This window comes from Sycon ciliatum, chromosome 2, assembly GCF_964019385.1.
Source record: "Sycon ciliatum chromosome 2, ocSycCili1.1, whole genome shotgun sequence".
Classification (NCBI taxonomy): domain Eukaryota; kingdom Metazoa; phylum Porifera; class Calcarea; order Leucosolenida; family Sycettidae; genus Sycon; species Sycon ciliatum.
In genome coordinates this window covers 3848792-3869012 of record NC_088644.1, presented here as the reverse complement: position 1 = coordinate 3869012, position 20221 = coordinate 3848792, and the positions used below count along the sequence as shown (strand labels likewise).

Below are 20221 nucleotides of genomic sequence, written 5' to 3'. Positions count from 1 at the left end.
TCAGGTAGAAAACTGCCAAATTTAGAGCTGGAAATTCCCAGTACATACTCCAAGTTATTTCTCAGCGTGAACGTAGAGCAGGACAGGTTTCCTTCGCACCATGGGAATGCGAAGAGCGTTCACGTGATTCTTCGCGTCGCGTTCTCGTAACGTAGAGCAGAGCATCGCCAATGTTGTTGGCTACGCTCACATATAGCCAGGAAGGGTGTGTATCAGCCACTGGCATCCAGAGAGGCCCCTTGGGCATTCGCTCCATTAGGGCTGCATGACCTCCATTGCTGGCAAAATTTCATCCCACATGTCTTGATAAAAAATCAAAAAAAACACGGTCTATGTCTTGTATGATAGAGTAGAAGAATATCCCGCTTGCTCATCATCTGTTTCTGTCACTGAATGGCTTGCACCTAAAGCTTAGTTGTTGGGTGGGTAGTGAACAATGGGCCTGTGCATCAACTCATGGATGAAAGTTGATATCATCGTGATGTCATGCTGGGTTATGAGTAGATTGCTGTCATCTCCTTGACTTATACGGCTTGGAAAGTGCCAGTCTACACAAATACTGTGTGTTGAATTTGCATTTTCTGTTTTGTTTGTCCTGTTGTTTGATTGCAGGCACTCAGTGGCTTCCTCACCTCAGTTGTCGGCTTCTTCTCTAACAACAGGGCTAATAATCTGGCACACTATCTGGATGACCTTGACAAAAATAAAACACCGGTTGATTTTGATCGCGTAGCTGCAATCATTTCACAAGGAAATGCTGCCGATATGCTTCTGCTATTTAAAATAACAGTCAGTTTCACGAAGCAGTGCTCTTGCAACCCCGTGAATTTCTGCGTGGCTGTGGTCATCCTCACAAGCATCCTGGCGAAATCACCTGCTTACGTCCACTACACCGACTTCTCGAATTTTCTCTCAGAGCTGAATACATTTGCTGCTCAATACATGAAGCCTCGTTTCGTGGAGGATATGCTTGGAGATGTGCCACGGCCCACCAGACTAGCTGAACAGCTCCAGGACTGGCAAAACCGAAGCAGAATCTCACTGCATGCAACTGTCATCCAGCAGCTGACACCCAGATGTACCAGCGGGACCTGTGACTTGATACTGTGTCTCATTGCAATGGACTGGTGGCTATCACTGCAATCTCTGCAACGAGGCAGTCATCATGGACCAGCTGGGAGAGGCTGGGAGAAATACTTTGAACCATTGGTTTGGAGAGATCCAATTGTCAATGCCTGTCACTTCCTGGACAAGCTTAACTCAATAACAGTCACCTTTCCCATGACAATGACTTGTGAGCTGAACATTGCCGCTCTTCTGCAGTTGGTTGAGAGACTTTTCCCAACCTACAAACAACTTGATGAAAAATCTCCTCTGTCCATGTGGAACACGTTTGGCACCTTTGTACCTGGAGATGATAACACTCGAGTGTGGATGGCGGAATTGTTCGATTTCATCATGATTCGAAATACGCAGAATCACATCAAAGTACTCGCGTGGATGTTAGAAGTTGCACCCACCTGCATTACACCCGCGATGGCAAAGAGGACATTCCCAAAGATTGCCTACGGTCTGACATTTCAGCAGGCCATCGTCTCTGTTGATTCACAAATCTCTCAATTTGTCAGCTCAATCAGAGGTAACACGGCCTCCCCCGGTCAAGCTAAAGCGATTCACATGGTGGGTAACACCTTCGTCGAGACATTCTGCCGTGAACGCCAGCTTACACCAGATGTGCACACACTATCCAAGGCGCTATCTGAGCTTCCATTGTACAGCTGTGCTGTTGCTGTTACAACTTCTGTTTTCAAAGCAGATGTGAATGTCGTTCTGCCCGACCGAAACATTGTTTCTTCCCTTGCTGCACTTCTTGACAAATATTCATCTCTGGACATTGGGGGATGTGGGCAGTTTGTCTCCTCCAACCTGAGTGCTATGCTCTACACCATCAAAGGACTCCTTCGTCATCACTTGCCATCATTGGCCAAGTTTGTTTCTTCGAGTGAACTGATGTGGAGGAAAGACATGGAAGTCAAAGCAGTCAATTTCAACTTATTCAATGAATTTCAACAGGGATCCATGCAAACTGCTACTCAAGTGCGTGATGAAGCTGTTGTAGTAATGTCCATAATGGCAGCTAATGGCCGCAATATCAACCCAACCTGTGGAGCTTACTTCTTTTGGAAAGCGTACTGTCAGCGCATCAACATACACATCATGAAATTGCTAATAGGCCCCGATAAGCCCTTGGCTGCAGGAATACTGTGTGAACTACCTGAACAAAACGTTGATTGTCGCAGTCCAGCACTGGAAGCAATGATTTACGATGCTGTACTGGATGCGTTCAAGGAAGAAGGAATGTTCTCTCCACTCCACCTCCATCCCTGTGTATACAAAATGATTGCTATGGGTTACCGTGCCTTGAGCATCTCCCGTGCTGATGGGTGGCTAAAGGACGATGTCCCCACTATTGTGGCTGCTGTGAAGGACATCGAGCAAACTCACAGGTCAATCCGAGAACACGACTATACAGAAGAGAAGTACGCTGATTTCCAAGCTGTGTGGACGCCGTTAAATAACCTCTTCAAGAATCTTCAACAACCAATGCTAGGAGGAATCCATGGGTTTGAAGGCATCATTGATGAAGTACTGAGAAGCAAATCCCTCCTGACTTGGCTGGCTAGCCAGGAGGTCGACCCAGCTAGCCAGATCCTTTCTGAGATTATCAAAGCGACTACTGGAGGTGCCAAACCCACTTTAAAAGCTCTACGCAACCTGAAGCGATCTATTCGGCAAGAAATTACCTGCCATCTTGACCTTAAGGTTTCAAATGAATGTTCTGCTACATTTGTTGAGTTCATCCATCACTTTTCATCTCGCAACAGTTTGCTTTTCCAACGTCAAACAGAGATCAAAGGTGATCAGATGTCACTTGAGGAGTATACCTGGACTACATTGATTCACAACAAGATTTCAATGGCAGACAAATTCTTCAGGAGTCTGCTGAAGGGAACTGTTGAATATGGAGACTTTCGCCAATACTCTGACCTTTTGAGCTCGAAGGAAGATGCAATCAGTGATGAAATTGAAGTTCTGACCGGATTCGATCCATACAAGCAGCTCACTGATGCTGGCGGCGGTGAACTGATCGAGGAAATCAAACAAGCCCTCTTAATCATCAAATGGATAACATCTGAAGACATTTCTCACATTGTGAGTGCGTTTGGAATGATCCAGGATGAAACCGATGGCCAGGTCATATGTGAAGATGATACAGATTTCCTGCACCTCCAAAGCATTGGGGATGAAATCAACGAATACATCTCGATCAGAAAGTTGGCCAGTAAGCATCACCGTCTGACAGAACTGCTGTCAGTGCTAGACCCATGTCATTTTGAGTTTTTCAGGGAGATCAGTATAGGAAACTGCAGCCAGATTATTGGTTTCTTTCGTCAGGAGAACTACTTCTCACCATCTGGGTATGAGGACTTCTCCGCTAAAGTCGAGAACCTCAACATGCTAATACACGATGATCCTGCCAATGCCGCTATCGTCGAGGCAACCATTGCTGCAAGACGCATGCTAGCTCCACTGCTTGCACCGTGGCATGATTCGGAGAAGCAAGGGAAGCCACTGAAGGATGTGTTCAAGGACCTCACATCTGTTGCTGTCAGTGCTCAGTGCCTGGAAACATGCAATGCTCAATTTGAACTGGTTGCCACACTTTTCAACAAAGCTACAGAGAGCATGATGAGATCAGCTGCCAACCAAGTTGAAAAATTAAACAGAGGTGCTGAGGTTGTGGTAGTCTTGAAAGGCGACACAGTGGGAAACATCACGTTCGAAATCTCGGAGGTGCCCACAAACAGCAATGATGCAGCAAAGTCTGGGAACCGAGAGCGTATTGACAACCGAATGCTCAAGGAGTTTGAGGTGAACCTGCAATACCTGTCATCTTATGATCCCACACCTGATGAGAAAAACGACTGCGGAGCAGGCAAGGATGCTGCCGTTGCTTCGATCATGGAAACGGCGAAGATGTTCACGGAGAAATTATCTGCAGCCTTGGAACTCATAACTTGTCTGCATATGCTAGAATCACTTGGCCATCCTCTATTTCAAGCCAGCGAATGGCGCTATCCCTTGGACATGGATGTATTGAAGCTCGAAATTGGCCAGCTCTGCAAGATCAGGCATGACTGGGAAGATATTCTTATGTCATGCCGACAATCGTGCAAGCTCTTGGCATTGTTCAGTAATGCGGAAATTGCAGCCATGGTTGGAGATATCCTGCCAAGGAATCTGAGAGAAGGTCAACCAAATCTTGTTGGCCTATGTGGCCGACGTCAGAATGTAAATTTTGCTTCAGTGGATCAACAGACTTCTAAACATCTTGGTGTGCAAAACTACTTCCGGCTTCTGCAACATGTTGCGTCTTCGCGTCAAGGTGCTGATGTGAATGATCTAATAACAGTGTACCAGGAGGATGTCAATAAATTCACAGATGTGATAAAACTCTTGGCACGTGTTCTCACAGAGACTTTCACAGTGAAAGAGAGCGTGGAGAGAGGCACCCAAGGGAAGCAGATTGTCTGCTGTGCACGCAATGGAAGTGAAATGACACAGGCAATCTGTCTGGCAGCGGAGATCTTCTTGAATGTGTACAAAGTCGTTCCATGTTGCTCTCAGGTGCTGATTTGTGATGAACAGACTGCAGTGGATGACCTCGACACTTTCTTTGACCGGATTTATGGCTTTGCAGAGATGGACTATGTTGTGGTGGGCGTTGACCTGCTCAGCTATGATTGCCGGGTGAAGCTTCTACAGAAACAGAAGGAACTCCGTGCCAAACATTTGGAATTTAGTAATTCTGCCACAGTCTACTACATCTGCAACCAAGAACGCTCCTGCCAAAGCTGGCCTGGGGAGTATGTTGAGGTCCGCTCCAATTTTGGGTCAGCGTTTCGGAAAGAAGTGGATGAACTCAAGTCCGCATTTGACCAGCTGAAGCAGAAAGATGGAGGCATGTTTCCAGTGTGCAAAGCAATCATTGGACCAGCTGGCTGTGGCAAGTCTCACTTCATCAAGCAAACAATTGGTGATGGTTCAGTTATCAGTATCACGGATGTGCCAGATTCCGAAAATTGGCTAGAAAAGCTAATCGCACTTGGCACCCAGGCAAAGGTCTACTTCAATATCTCCGGTAACGCTGATCCTCACTACGTCAACCAGGTCTTCTTTGAGCTGTTGTTCTGCCGCAGCTTGAGAATTCGATCACACAACAGATCGTTCTTGATGCCTAATGACCTGCAATGGGAATTCTACATTGAAATTCCAAGTGAAGATCCATTTGCCAATGAACAAGCTCTTCAGACAAATGCCCGCAACTTGTTCCCTGTGATATGCGTGGCAAGTGAGGCATGTCACATTAATTCCAGCAGTCATAATTTCCAGATCACGATACCATCCCCAGCTTCAGCAATACTGGACTCATCATCTCTGGAGAAAATAGTATCGGCTGTCCACTACTATGGCCAGGAAGATGCACGCCAGGTTGACGGCCAAATGATGATTCTTGATGCGGCCGAGAATCTGCAGACAGAATTGCAAAATAAGAGCCACTTCACTCGCTTGCTGGAAATTCTGTTCAGTAAAACAAATCGTGCAGCACATGCTGAGACCAGGTGGCTACGCACACAGGAAGTAGCTTTCCTGAGATACTTTCTTGACAGGATCAAGCTGTTTGACACCGAGACCTTTGACGTGGCCAAGAAGTACTTATTTGCCAACTGCACTCGTTTCTTGCTCGAACAATTCGTCAAGGAATCCGAGTACTTATGTCAGAAAGAACTTGTGTGCTCCTGGCAGAAATGTCCAATACCGTTGTTGTTCGTGGATCCAACCGGAGTGAGCTTCAATACCATGACATCAGAAACAGCCAGAGCTAAGATGTACCCTATGGAAGGTGCTGTGCTGAAGTATTTCCCTCACCCTCCACCAAATGAAGAAAAGCCAGAGTTCGTTGCATTGAGGAGAATCCGCAGAGATCCAGAAACGTGGGCAAGATTCTTTAGCTTCAGATCAGCAGATGAGTTGCTTAGTGCTGTCGACAACCGGAAGGAGCTCGATTGTTTGAAATGTCTTCAATGGAAATTTGGTTTGATGTCAGATAAGAACAATATTGTTGAGACACTGCTGAATAATGACGGCTTTGTCCTCACTTGGGACTTCACCTACAAGCTTCTGCTAGTGGATGAACGACAGCGGTCCAAGTTACCATTGATCATGGTTGGTGAAACTGGCGTTGGTAAAACTTTCCTTCTCGAAATGTACACGAAACTGCTTAACTGTAGAAATCTCTACAGCCCTGAGCTGGAGACTTCGCTCCTTCTGACCCGGAGAACATGTACGTGGCTGAAAAGTCTGACTGTAGATTGGTCAGGGAAACTCACCGAAGATTTTCAATCCTGGTTTCCTATGGGAGCGCTACTTGCTGCAGGAGATAAACCACCTATGGAACTTGCAAACTCAATTGCTGGTCGGGTTGACCAGGGTGCAGCTACGGCAGAGGAGCTAGGGGATATCATTGAGCGACTAGTTAGTGAGGGGTCACTCACTGATGAGCAGGATGTTGCAGACCTCGTCACAGAGCTCAAAGGCTATATCACGATGTGCCTGGAGAAGTACACAATTCTAAAGCCCATGGATGATCAATTTACTTCTCTGATCAACAGAGATGATTTGTCACCAGCACAATGTCGGGTGATAATGATGAAATTGGTAAATGCCGACCCACAAGCTCTATTCTTCAAGAAGCTGATTGACCCAGGAACCAGCCGGCAAGATATTGAGAAGTTTCTCAGTGAGGCTCGCAACCTTGCAAGGCGCTGCCTTAACTACACAGTTGTGGTGTTCTTCGATGAGGTGAACACATCAAGTTGCCTGGGAGTTTTCAAGGACATACTTGTGGACCGGATGTTTGGCGGTGAGAATCTGGAAGAGAACATCTTTTTCACAGCCGCCATCAACCCGCCTCCCAAGAAGTCTGTGCAAGGTGAAAATCTGGATGATGAAGTACACAGAGTGGAATACAACGTCCACCCGTTACCAAGAGTGATGGATGAGATGAAGTGGATATATGAAGGAATTTCGGATGACACACAACTCAATGAGTACATTGAGAAGAAAATTATGCTCCAGCAGGCTCTACTTAACTCATCGCATAGCTCTTTCCCACCAACAGTTCTTCTTGAGTTTAAGCGAATCATGATGAGAGCACACACCTACTGCAGAGAATTTATAGGTGTCAATTCCGTCAGCCAAAGAGATATTCAGCGACTGTTTCTCCTGGTTCCTTTCTTTTGGCTTGTCAACAAGAATGTTGTCTTATTGGCAGAGCGTGCTGGAAGGTTTATGGCCAGTGATCCTGGTACTGATCTTCAGAAATGTGTCTTTCTGTCCATCGCTGTTGTGTACTACTTCAGGCTTGTGGTAGCTAATAAATCTGCAAGAGCCAGCCGTCAGGACTTTGCTCACTACATCCATCTCTCTGACCCCGCTGCGTTTCACCAAGGTGATCACAAAAGATGTCCTCATTGTGGCCCCAACAGCATCAACAATGATGACTTGTCAGCATTTCAGAAGATTGTCAACTATGCTGTCGATGAAGTTGTCACCCGTGGCCACTTCAGATTCGACCAGAAAGTAGCTCTTACTGATGCACTGAAGGAAAATATCTTGTGCACTGTTGCCTGTGTTCAGACTGGAATTCCTCTTGGAATCATTGGGCAGCCAGGCACATCAAAGACACTCAGCTGGATGATTGTCAAGGAAAACCTCCGTGGAATCAATTCTCCAAAGCTGTTCTGCAAACAGTTCAGTGCTATTGATCCATTTCCCTACCAAGGCTCGGCTCAATCAAAAACAGAAGAAATCAGCAGGTGTTTCGAAAATGCAGCTGCTCGTCAGGTATTCTATGATGAGAGCCAGCACACCAGGCAGAAAGAAACACAGGACAACTACTCGGCAACAAGAAATGACGACGATGCGCCAGACGACGGTGAGATCTACATGTTCAAGCAGTCAACCAAGTGTGTCGTATTTCTCGATGAGGCAGGTCTGCTTAGTGAGAATGACATGGTTTTGAAAGTACTTCACCGCTACCTGGATGAGAGAAAGGTGTCCTTTATTGCTCTGTCTAATCGCCGGTTTGATCCAGCCAATGCCAATCGAATGGCTACAGTCTACCGATCTCCAGCAGCCTTGAGTGAACTATTCACACTAGCTCTTGGCTGTATCAAGAAGGGCGATGACAGGAGACGTGACAGCAATGCCACACCGGATGAATTGCTGGATGAAAATATCCATGAAGAGCAGTATGCGTCAGCTGAGGAAAGGAAGTTCTTGCTGGCATTATGTCATGGTTATTTACAACTGACGAAACTATCCTATGACAATGTCAATTTGGGGAAAACATTTCATCACCGTGACTTCATTTACATGCTTCGCAACCTGCTGCGTCGCCTCTCAAGGCCCGGATTGCCAATCAGTAGCCAAGTGTCGGACTTCATTGAGGCGCTCGAGGAGAACTTCGGAGGCTGTAATGATCTGGTATTTGAGAGGATTGCCGATACATTTCTTCGCAACATGAAGCAATATCTTCCACGATTTCCAGAGTCACTCAGCTCTGCCAATGCTCCAAAGCCAAGAGGACCTATCCAAACCCTTCTGTCCATTCAAGATGATTTGGCAACTGTCAAGGATTCCACTTCTGTGTACTCAACTGGTCATGACCTTGCCTCTCGGTTCAGAATGATAATCGATCCCACTGACAACTTCTCTTCTGTGGATATAATGTTTCAACTAAACATTCTCTCACCCGATGACTGTGAGGTTATTCATATGAGCACGTTCCAAGGTGATCAAGATGAGCTCTATGTTGCAGAGGTTGTTGCTCGAATCCGACGTTCACTGGACCGGGCCAAAACAGTCGTTCTTGTGGGTGCAGACCGGGTGTATGGCAGCCTGTATGAGCTACTGAATCTCAGCTTCAGAAAGATACAAGACAAGAAGTATGTCAACATAACTCTGGGACGCCATCTCTATGCTTGCCCTGTTGATCCTGGATTCCAATGTGTGGTCGTACTGAAGGAATCTCGCCTTAAGAAAACGGCAGCACCATTTCTAAGCCGCTTCGCAAAATTCAGGCTCTCGCCAGATGATGCATTGCGTCAGATGCATACATGGCTGTCACCGGATACTGGCAACCATAACCTGTGGAGAGTGGTCGATGAACAATGCAGAGATTTTGTTGAGGTGATGCTTAGCCGCAACTTCCTTGGACTAGACAAAGGCAGTGGATTCCTGTGCCTCTTGCTTAGTTGTTTCCATCGCTCCGGTCCTGGTGACAAACCTATGTTGAGTTTCTACACAAATTTGACACAAGCAGCAGAGCGTCTCGTTCCTGATAATCACGTAGCTCCTGCGCAGAGATCAGTTCGTGGAATTTGTGCTCGTCTCCTGCAGTTGATGCCGCCAGAGCACTTTATCATGATGTTCAAGAGAATCAAGGAGCGTGAGCTCTACTACAAACTCTACTTTGACACATTGCGTCACTTCGAATTCCGCAGAACGGTTGTAGAGTTTGCCCAAAGTATGCCAGATACAACCATTGAAGAGCAGCACTTGATACATTGCAACAAGTTTGTAGCTTTCCTAAAGCACTCATCAGCTGTCACTCAGCTTGCTACTGACAAAAAGGAATTCTTTGACACGGATGCAGAGTGCATTGCTGTGGCTGATGCCAATGGCTTCAAGAAGCAACTCGATGCAGACAAATTCTTTGACGACTTTGCTGCCAGCGACCAAAAGAACTGTGCTTTAATTTTGGTCGATGTCTCGCAAGCATCTGGTGGATTTAAACATGTCGCTTTCCTCAAGTGGTTGGTGGACTCATGGGACATTCAAATGCGCAAGAAAAACAAACGCAAATGCTTCTTCCTGGTACTATACAGCCAGCTCTTTTTGGCTTCAGCTGGACACAAAATTCCAGCGTTCTTTCTCAATGGCTGGGACACTCTCTATTTCGACCTACCAGCTGCTGGTGATATGCTTTTGATGAATCTCAAAGCCATTTCCAAAGCATTTGCTGCACAATCAATACAGGATGGCAGGAATGATGAAGATGAAGAAGTTGGAATCCAAGCAGTTCTCCAAGAGGGAATTCTCAAGCAGAAGTCTTCATTGGTACAGCAGTTCTGTCAGAAAGTGGCTACAGAACCTGTTACAAGAAGGGCTGAAATTGAAACAGCTGGAGTAGATCATGATCGCGAGCAACCACACCTCGGGAATGAGTTTGAAAATGCTGATGATGTTGAGAGTGATGGAGAAGATCCTGATAATGATGACAGAGAAAGTGATATTGGTGATGATGAAGATGACACAGACGCTACTGGTGATGGGGACACAGACGCTACTGGTGATGGGGACACAGATAGAGCTCACTGTATTGGAGATGGTGACGTTGATGTTCCACCCGAACTTCTCGCTTTGTATCACTCCAACTCCTCACCCAGAAAACTGAACGATGCAGTGATCAGCATCCTGGATAAATACCCAGAAGTTCTGAAGCATGCTGGAACACTTCTGTCTGAGTTCTTCACTCAGACTACAGCAGTAAAACTAATGGAAGACCTTGCTGCCCACGTTGCTGAATGGGACTCTTTTGTCTCCTTTTCTCTCCTGGTTGAGCTGCATATGAATCCTAGGTTGGAAAGCATCTTGACAAAACTACTACTGTACTTGTGCAAGGACAAAACAATTGCCAACATTGTCAACCTGGGCTTCTCTGGGGAGTTGCTTTCCAGGCTACTTTGGTTCATTCCCCGCTTGACGGAGCAAGATGAGGAGGCGTACAGAAGCAACGCATTGGCCATTAACAGGAGTATAGTAGCAGGCAACAAATTACCATTCTATGGCCTTATCAAACAGCGGATTGAACTTCATTCTCACCAGCTCAAGATTCTGGGTGATCCGAATGCTTGCTTCAAACTTCACAACCGATTGGTGGCTGATGCCATTGTGAAGCGGTTTCTAGGTTGTGAGCAGCGTTACATTGATTTGTACTTGCAAGAGCTGGTAAAAGAGAAGTGCAAATGGTCAGGGAGTAGCACCGATGCACGGGAAATGCTCGGTATCGCAGTCAGCTATTTGAAGCGCAAACGTTCTTCTGTACTTGCTCGCTCAACTTCTCCGGACAAAACTGAGTGTGACATTGTGCCATTTGCTCATGCGTACCTTGTACATGCTGACACTCGCTTTGAAATCATGATGCTACTGTATGGTATGCAGGCCATGAAGCAACTATCAAGCTGGGAAGGATTCTCAACAGTCAGAACGCTATTGGATGATAAAGATGCTACTATATCAGCCAAGGAATGTATTGAAAGGTTTGCAGAAGCGCTGTTCAATGGACTGTGGAAATCATTGCTTGCCATCGAAACACTTCTGGATGCAGCTAGCATGGCTGAAGAGGTTCAAAGGTGGAGACAGAGTTTCCGTTACATTCGAGTCTTCTGGAGTCCAAACCAGGAACACGAAGGCAATGCAGATCCCGAGGATATTCTGCAGTGCATTATGAACACAATATGTCAGCAATTCTCTCGTGAGCTCAACCTGATGGACGAAGTATTCGTGATCTTGCACAACAAGCAGATCTCTGAAAATCCACCAGTCCTCCATGCAGTCCTACATACTGCGCAGAAGCTGCTCACAGCAGATGGATTTGACACTGTTGACAACATCAAGGAATTTTCTACCACTTTGCAGGACACGCAAGTATGCGCTGCTGATGACATCAAGTCAACATGTCTACAACTCTTGATACTGCTGGTGAAATCTTTGAAGAACTCTATTGAAAGAAGCAAAACAAAGTTAGCATTCCTCTTCACAGTGATCAACAATTCCGATGCGAAGTTTCCCCATCTGCTGCCTCAGCAATCAATCAACTTGTTCCTTTTTGTCATGAAGCGCTTTAAGCAACCAGTAAAAAAAACCGCAGAAGGAGTCGACAAGGTCATTCAAGACACTCTTTCCAGGCATCATGGTTACCAGCAGCTCCGAGACTACTGCAAATCAGTGGAAAATCCAATTGATACATTGTACCTTCCACCAGCTATTCCAAGAAGAGCACGAGAGATTGGCCCAAACCACGAGGCTATATGTGAACTATTTGATCAACCAATTGTCCACGCCTATTACAATTTCATCTACAGAATGAACAAGGTGAAAATGCACTCCATTCTGGATTGTGTCAGGCTTACAACACCATTGACGTTGGCCAACAGGAAATCACCCCATGTTGCCTGCCTGATCATAAAGCTTGCAGCAAATGTCCGGCTGGCCTTTGAGTGTGTGGCAGAGAGTATTGAGCACGAAGACCCTAGGAACATCCTGAGTGCTGTACATGATCTTTCAACACACTACCTACAGGAAGGAAAGTTGTTTTGGAAACAGTTTCTAGCATCCAGAATTTGCACCAGTGAAAAGGCGAAGACTGTTGTTGAGACATTCCCGGAAGGCCTTCGCAACTTGTGTTTAGCAGAGCTTGGTGAGGGTGGACGTACTGGCGTGGAGCTCATATTCACATGTCGAGTTTTACCACCTGGCAATGAAAATCTAGCTGAACTACACCGGTCCTACCAAGACTTCAGCGGCCTCTTTGACAGGAGTATTGCTGCTAACGACGGGTTGCAAGGAATTGCTCAGTGGCACCGTAGTCAGACATCTGAAGGTGCACCACCACTGGTAGCTGGCCTGCTTCCCAAGAACTGTGCTGATATGTTTGTATTCCTGAAAGTGTACAAGTCCTGCTATGAAGCTGGCCACATGGATGCACTGCGTGAAGTTTGTGAAACACTGACAGGCAGCGATCGCCTAACCCGCAGCCTCAAGTTTCTTCAACAAGGTCCGCCCATTCGTACACAAACACTTCAATGCATGTTCCCAGAAGGTGACCACCCGCAGGACTCCACTGTTGGTGTCGAATTGCGTCACCTCCTGATGAATACACTTGCTGTGTTTCTCGGCATTGGTAGTGAGAAGTTGCACTATGCCAATTATCTTTTCAACCCAGCCAGTCTTGAAGGCACATATCTGTTTGGTGCTCATCGTGGTCAACAATGCCGATTGTGTCCGTTCCATGTTGACTGCTGCCTTGTATTTGATGATCAAGGCATGCCAGAGGATGACGGAGGTGGGTGCTGTCTGGGCCTTGTGGGCAACTATATCAACACGGCCATCACATTCTCTGCCTTCTTGCTTCTGGGACTTCTGTATCAGGAGAAGGCTGAAGCAATGTTCAATTTGCTTCTGAGTCCATATGTGATAAATCCCGAGCAACGACAGTATGCTACATTCAAGGAAAGGGCACTGGAGTTCTGTGCCATCAGGGTAGCAACTCCACTGCACAGTATTGATGAAGCTGATGGCTACCACTTCTCACACCAGGAGTACTGCACCGCTGTGCTGATGGTATTTGAGCAGATGCTTCGTCAGTTCTTGAGGAATAGTCCACTTCCGTATCGCCCAGCTTACAGTAGCAGACCTGATCGTAGTTGTGCTGAGAAACTTGCCCAAGATGAAGCTTTCAGTCAGGTTTTACCTCTTCTAGATAATGCTCGCAGAAATGTGAATATCAGTGACCCGATGGTGACTGAACTTCGATCATGTAACAGCAGTGACATCACGATGAGGTCACTGCTTGGTGCAGCCGTGCAGCATCATGCCACCACAAAGAACTTGCCGGTTTTGAAGGCGATTTTGAGTGGTACAACTTCCTGGAGGCTGCTGCACCATGCAAAGGACATCTTCAGGTTGTATGCGGCTGCTCACGTATTCCTGGAGGGTAAGATAACTCGGGAAACAGTGTTCCAGGAACAATTGTCTCTACATGCGGTCTGCACTAGCAACAGCGCTGACATTGTTGATGCACGATTCGCAAAGCTTAAGAGTGCTTATTTGAGTGGGAAGAAGGCCTTCAATCAATTCTGGCATGACAATGAGGGACAGGTGAACATCGGTGCTTGCCAAAGAGAGAACACAATTGCTAAAATTCACCCTGAAGATGATGAAGATGCGGGAACCACGTCACTAATATACATTTTGGATGAAGGAGGTGATGAGCATGGAGTCCTGGGAAATGTCCTGCAAGCCATTCTATCACAGCAAGAAGAGTTCATCAGGAAATGTGAGGAGTGGAAATGCACCAGCACACCTGCAGATGTCTATCACCATGATCTAATGGCAGGCGAGTTCAATCAGCCGATAGCGATGACAGCCAATGGAGAAGGTCTTATGACATTCGATGAAGACGAAGCACTTCATATTGCTAGAATGCACAGCTATGTGACTGAAGGAAACACCGTGAGTTTTGATTTGGAAGCAATTCAGAGTTATTACATCCAGCAGTTTGTTACCAAGGCAAAGCTAATTGATCTGGAGCAATCTCTTGCACCATTTGTCTTCAAACAGACTGATGCAACTCCACTGCAAGTTCTTCAAGTGAAGCCCTTGACAAAGCTTGTAACGAATGATGACAACTTTGGCGAAGTCCTCTCAGGAGATCTTCTGGATCGGGTCCAGCAAGCTTTTCAACAGCAGCAGCAGCACTACAATGAATCTCTTGAGCTCATTGACCATCTTGTGAACATCTCCAGTGCCATATCAAAGCAGAGAATGCAGGTGGATATGGTCAAGAATGTCAGCTTGAGAGAATTCACACACACAAACATGGACTCTTTCACAACCCCAGAGAGCTTTGTGCGATTCTGCACCAGTGTCGACATGGAAGTGGCTTTGTGCTACATTTGCCATCTCTACCGACTTTTGGAAGACCGCTTAACCAGTGGCATTCATCTGCTGATGCATGTTCCCCATCTGCTACAGCGGCCATTGGGTGAAGACATTGATAAGGAAGTCAACGAAGCATTCGAATCCTATCGTCAGGAGCACTTTGAAAGGGTACCCATACAGGAGCTAATCGAAAATGCTGACTCAGCATATACAACTCTTCAGCAGTGTGTTGATCACATAACAGGTTTGGAAGAAGATCTGTTGAGCTTCCTCCTAAAACTTGACCTTGTTACTGATGACAAAGATATCTTGGCTTACCTGCCGCAGACTGTGAAGTGCTATCATCTGCAATCTATCATGGTCAAGATTATTCAGCATGGCCGACAGGTTCGACACGAGCAGTCTGAGTCTAGATCAGCTGACCCTGTTATCAAGGTATGGTCTGAAGACAACACTGAAGACTTTGTGATAGTACCGGCATTTGATGAAGAACCGGCAGAGTCCCATGAGAGCGGATTTAGCGAGCAGTCTACTTCTGATGAGGATGATGACTCTCTCCTAGATTTCGCAATGTTTGCCGAGCTTCCAACTGACAATTCTGATAACATGTTTACCGACTCAGACCGCCCATTGGAAGAAGAGTTTGTTATTGTTCCAGCTGGTGATGTCAAAGGCGAATCATCTCTTGCAGATGATCCTATTGTGCCGGCCAGGGCGACCTCCGAAAATGAAACAGATGACCGCGTTGAGAGCAGCAACACACACCACATCAGTGAGATAATAGATCCTAAGGCCCGCAAAGATGCTGAAGATGCAGAAGATAGTGACAAAAGCAGTGAATACGAAACTCCAGAAGAAAGCATGGACGATAAGCAGTCAGACTCTGGTTCGGAAAATGAAGAAAGCTGGAGTGTTGTAAGTGGCAACAGGGTTACATTGCTAAAGAGGCCAAGCAGCAAGGAGAGCACAGATGAATCGTCTTCTGAGCCTGACAGTAATGGCGACAGTGACAGTGATGGTGACAGCAGCAGTGATGGCGGCAGCAGCAGAGAAGAAAGCGACGAAGACAGGGAGGAAACCGATTTGGAAGAGGAAAGCGAGGGAAGTGGTGATGGCACTGAAGTAGACAGTGATACAAGCTCGGGAGAAGCCAGTGAGTCGGATGACGAGACCACGGATGGCAGTAGTACTTGCGGATCTGAAAGTGACCTAGAAGAAAGCAGAGAAATTGATTCAGATGATGATGAGGCTGATGAAGAAAGTGGAAATGATAAGTGTAATGTAGACAGCACGAGGCCCACAGCTCACACTGATCACGGAGATGAACATGCCGATGCAAAGTTGCCTACATTGGATCATCCGGAGGTTCATGCTGGTCTAGAAGCAGTCATGGTGCCCATGGCATCAGCATTGCTAACTTGCAATACTTCCGCGGTGCATGAGCCAGAATCAATTGCTGTCAAGCAAATCCCAAGTCTTGACTCCGATCCAACAGTCAATGCAACACTGAGTTCTTCCGTTACTAGCTCAGTATGTGGACAGAGGGAAATACCATACGTACAACTAGCACAGAGGATGATGGCACAAGTGCAGCCCAAAGGTCTGTTTACTCCTGCGCCTAAGTTTGCAAAATATCGTTTCCTCCTGCAGGAAGAGGTTCTCAAGGAAGGGTTTACCAGTCTGAAGAAATTCACTGAAGAGACTTTCCGGACACACGCCAAGCTTTCTTCAGGGAAGTTTGAGCTAGCTAACTCACAGGGTCTGTTGATCCCACCAGGGATGGATGTAGCCGTGGATCCTCAAGAAGGCAGACGCATTGTTCACGTCGTTCTTCCTGAGAGCATAGTCACAGTCAATATTCTCAACCTGACTGATGGTGCAAGTGACTGCCTGCAACGTATTCGTGTTGCAAAGACAGCAATGTGTTCCTTGCTGTGCTTGTTTGTCATGCAGACACTGCAGAAAGCATCTAGTGAGACAGCCCAGCCAGCTGGCCTCTTTGATACCAACTACTGTCTTGTGAGTGAAGGTGACCTCACGGTGGAAGATATCTGTCACGGAACATCGGAGGTAAATCTCTACTTTGCAGTGGGCCAGAAGTACAAAGTGGTTGACATCTGCTTTGGCGAGGACGGAAACATCTATCAGTCAGTCTTTTCTGACAAACTGGCCCAACATTCCAGCCTGGTCGTGCCCGAGGATCAGTCGCTGTGTCCCAATCCATCTACTGTTCACCTGTGCCACGATGACAGAACGCCAGTGTACAAGCTACCTCATCATTGTGTTACATCACTTTCTGTGCAGATAAGTAGCAGCACAGTTGCTGAGTTAACCATACCAACGTTCACGCCTGTGGGTTTAATTCGCTGCCAACTCCAGCTGCATCTAGGATCAGAGAGTGAAGTTGCTGTGCTCTGCCAAAGTGGAAATCCTCTTCCAGACTGCATCTTGATTCAGCACCTTTTGCCACCAACGGTGGAATTCAAAACAGATCCTCCAGACTTCAGCCTGATGACCGATTCATTGCAAAATGTTCAAGTTGACCTCTCGCCGTATCAAGCGTATTCCAGTCGCACGCCACGAATAGTCAATGTTACGCCTGTGAGGAGTGTTGCTGACATCCTCACCAACATATGTACTGAGTTAAATGAGCCTCCAGGAGAAGCAAGCTTGATGAACGTTCTTTGGAATGTTGCCCTTGAGCTGCAAGCACCTTTGCCACAATTCTGGGCACTAGTTCAACAGCCTGTACTTCAGCTTCTACCCAGCCGACGGCTGCAGAAAGTAGCGATTAGAGTGAACAATCCTGATGCTTCCATCGCTCCCAAAACCATCGATATCAGCGTTAATCGCGAGTGCACAGTGCATCAGTTGCGCCTAGCACTGCTGCACAACAGCCTGTGCCAAGGGTTGTTTCAGAGTGAGCTACCTGTCATGCTGTCTGCCGGCCCAGTGATGTTGGGTGAGGGAACAGTCATTGCTGACGTAAAACTCTGCGATGACTTCAGTCTTCAGCTAAGTACAGTTGCTGAGATTAAAGAGAACACATTGTTGTTCAGCTTGCACCTGCGGCGTGATGGTGATGATGATGAAGCATCCACAGAAAACACACCAATAATGGTGAAGCTGGGTAAGAGCCGTGGGGCAAAGCTGCTTGTAGAGTTTGTTGCTGATTGCCTCCTTCAATGCCGGCACGATCTTTGCCAAGTAATCATGCCAAACGATGTGCTGGTTACATGCGGCACCAGCGAGACCCTTTCCGAATGTGTTGCTATGTGCTCACCCAGTGAGCTAACTGATCTCTCCACTGCCAATGTGGTGCCATGTTCAGTGAAACAGATATTACCAGCACTAGACCTAATGGTAACCATCCGTCCTCAAAATGCCTCAACTGATCCAACTGAACTAAGTCTGCCGCCCAGCATGACCCTTCAAGAGCTGAAATCGCTGAGTGTTACCACTCTGGAATTACCAGAACATGACAGCGTGGTTTTGAAGGACACATCTATGGAAGACATCGATCTGGATGAAGCAACTCTGCAGGATCTTGTGGAAAATGGAATGGATCTGAGCTTTGTGATCCTATCACCTACATCCTCTCTGGACCCTTCACTTGCTCAGTCTGCTGCAGATTCTCATGCGATGGTCGCATCAGCAGCCCTAACCGTAACTATCCGTAAGCAAAGCAGTTCAACTGATCCAGCTGAACTAAGTCTTCCGCCCAGCACGACCCTTCAAGAGTTGAAATCGCTGAGTGTAACCACTCTGGAATTACCAGAACATGACAGCGTGGTTTTGAAGGACACATCTATGGAAGACATCGATCTGGATGAAGCAACTCTGCAGGATCTTGTGGAAAGTGGAATGGATCTGAGCTTTGTGATCCTATCACCTACATCCTCTCTTGACCCTTCACTTGCTCAGTCTGCTGCAGATTCTCATGCGATGGCCGCATCAGCAGCCCTGACCGTAACTATCCGTAAGCAAAGCAGTTCAACTGATCCAACTGAACTAAGTCTTCCGCCCAGCACGACCCTTCAAGAGTTGAAATCGCTGAGTGTAACCACTCTGGAATTACCAGAACATGACAGTGTGGTTTTGAAGGACACATCTATGGAAGACATCGATCTGGATGACGCAACTCTGCAGGATCTTGCGGAAAGTGGAATGGATCTGAGCTTTGTGATCCTATCGCATACATCCTCTTCAGATCCTTCCCGTGCTCAGATAGTCACAGCATCCAGTGATGAGCAGAATCTCGTGACGGTTTCATTTGAGCGGAAGGGCAAAAAGGACACACGACAATCTCTGACACTGGCCGGTACCACCAGCCTTGTTGACTTTGCCAATCAGGCCGCAAGCCTACTTTGCCCTGAGTCAACTTGCAGTCAACTATATTGTGAGGAAGAGCCTGTAGACATTAGCGAGTCACAGACCATGGAAGATCTGCTGGGAAGCTTTGAAGAAGGCAAGGATGCATTGTTTCAACTTGACATGAAAGAGACATAGATTTGTTGGGTAAGCCTCCATCCACTGTGGCTGATTTTTCTCTTATGTTGTGCTCTGGTTACAAACAAGTGCACTATTTAAAAGACAAAAAGTAATTTCTTTGCTTGAGGGTGCAGTTCAGTGGTGAATATACAGAAGCATGGATGAAAGCAAACTACAGCAATCAAGGAGAGAAAGCATTCTTATTGGACCAATGGCATGCGGACTGAATTGCAAGAGTAGAGACATACAATCCATCTATGGTGCCGCCCTTGGATTTTCAAACAACTTACCTGCATGAGTGTATTCTGGGGTCAACTCCAGCAGATCCACTGGGCACCACGTTCACATGATGCAATCACCAAGACTGAATTCGAACATCACTGCCACCACCACCATCACCTCCATCACCACCTCCACCACCGCGCTATACTCTTAGCCTCCCAACACATCTTGCACGCACCTCACTCAGCCCACAACATGTAGCTCCACTGCATGCTGAGCTCTAAACACGGCAAACAACTGTCTGGACCGGAGGCTGGTGCTTCCATTATAAGTATTATCAACCTCATCGATGGAAGCATCCTTGTTATGGTGGCGGCGGCGGGGGTGGCTCCAATGAGTCCTCTTCTCCACCCCTAAACAAGTGGGAACTCATTCCTCTCGCTTTCACTGTCCATGAAGTCCTACTTTAGTTTCCAATGTTGTGTACTCATGTGTACTCAGCCACTCATCATGCTATCCAGTGATAACGTTATAAGAAAATGTTCTGGAATAGACGTGCAGATCTGTAGAATGAGCATGCAAATGGTCCATCTCATTGCTTTGCTTCGATTAGAATGATTGGACCTGTTGACGGTGTGTTAACACTACAGTTTCCCCA

At 46.7% G+C, this 20221-nt stretch overlaps 1 protein-coding gene across 1 annotated transcript in view; it reads left to right on the top strand.

Annotated features, from left to right (window-relative positions):
• Nucleotides 1–20221, top strand: part of LOC135808297 (uncharacterized) — a 56474-nt gene that overhangs the window by 34783 nt on the left and 1470 nt on the right. The window contains exon 10 of the mRNA XM_065321465.1: nt 613–19368. Within this exon, the coding sequence (XP_065177537.1) occupies nt 613–19359 (18747 nt within the window). The 3' untranslated portion in view covers nt 19360–19368. The remainder of the gene's footprint in view (nt 1–612; nt 19369–20221) is intronic.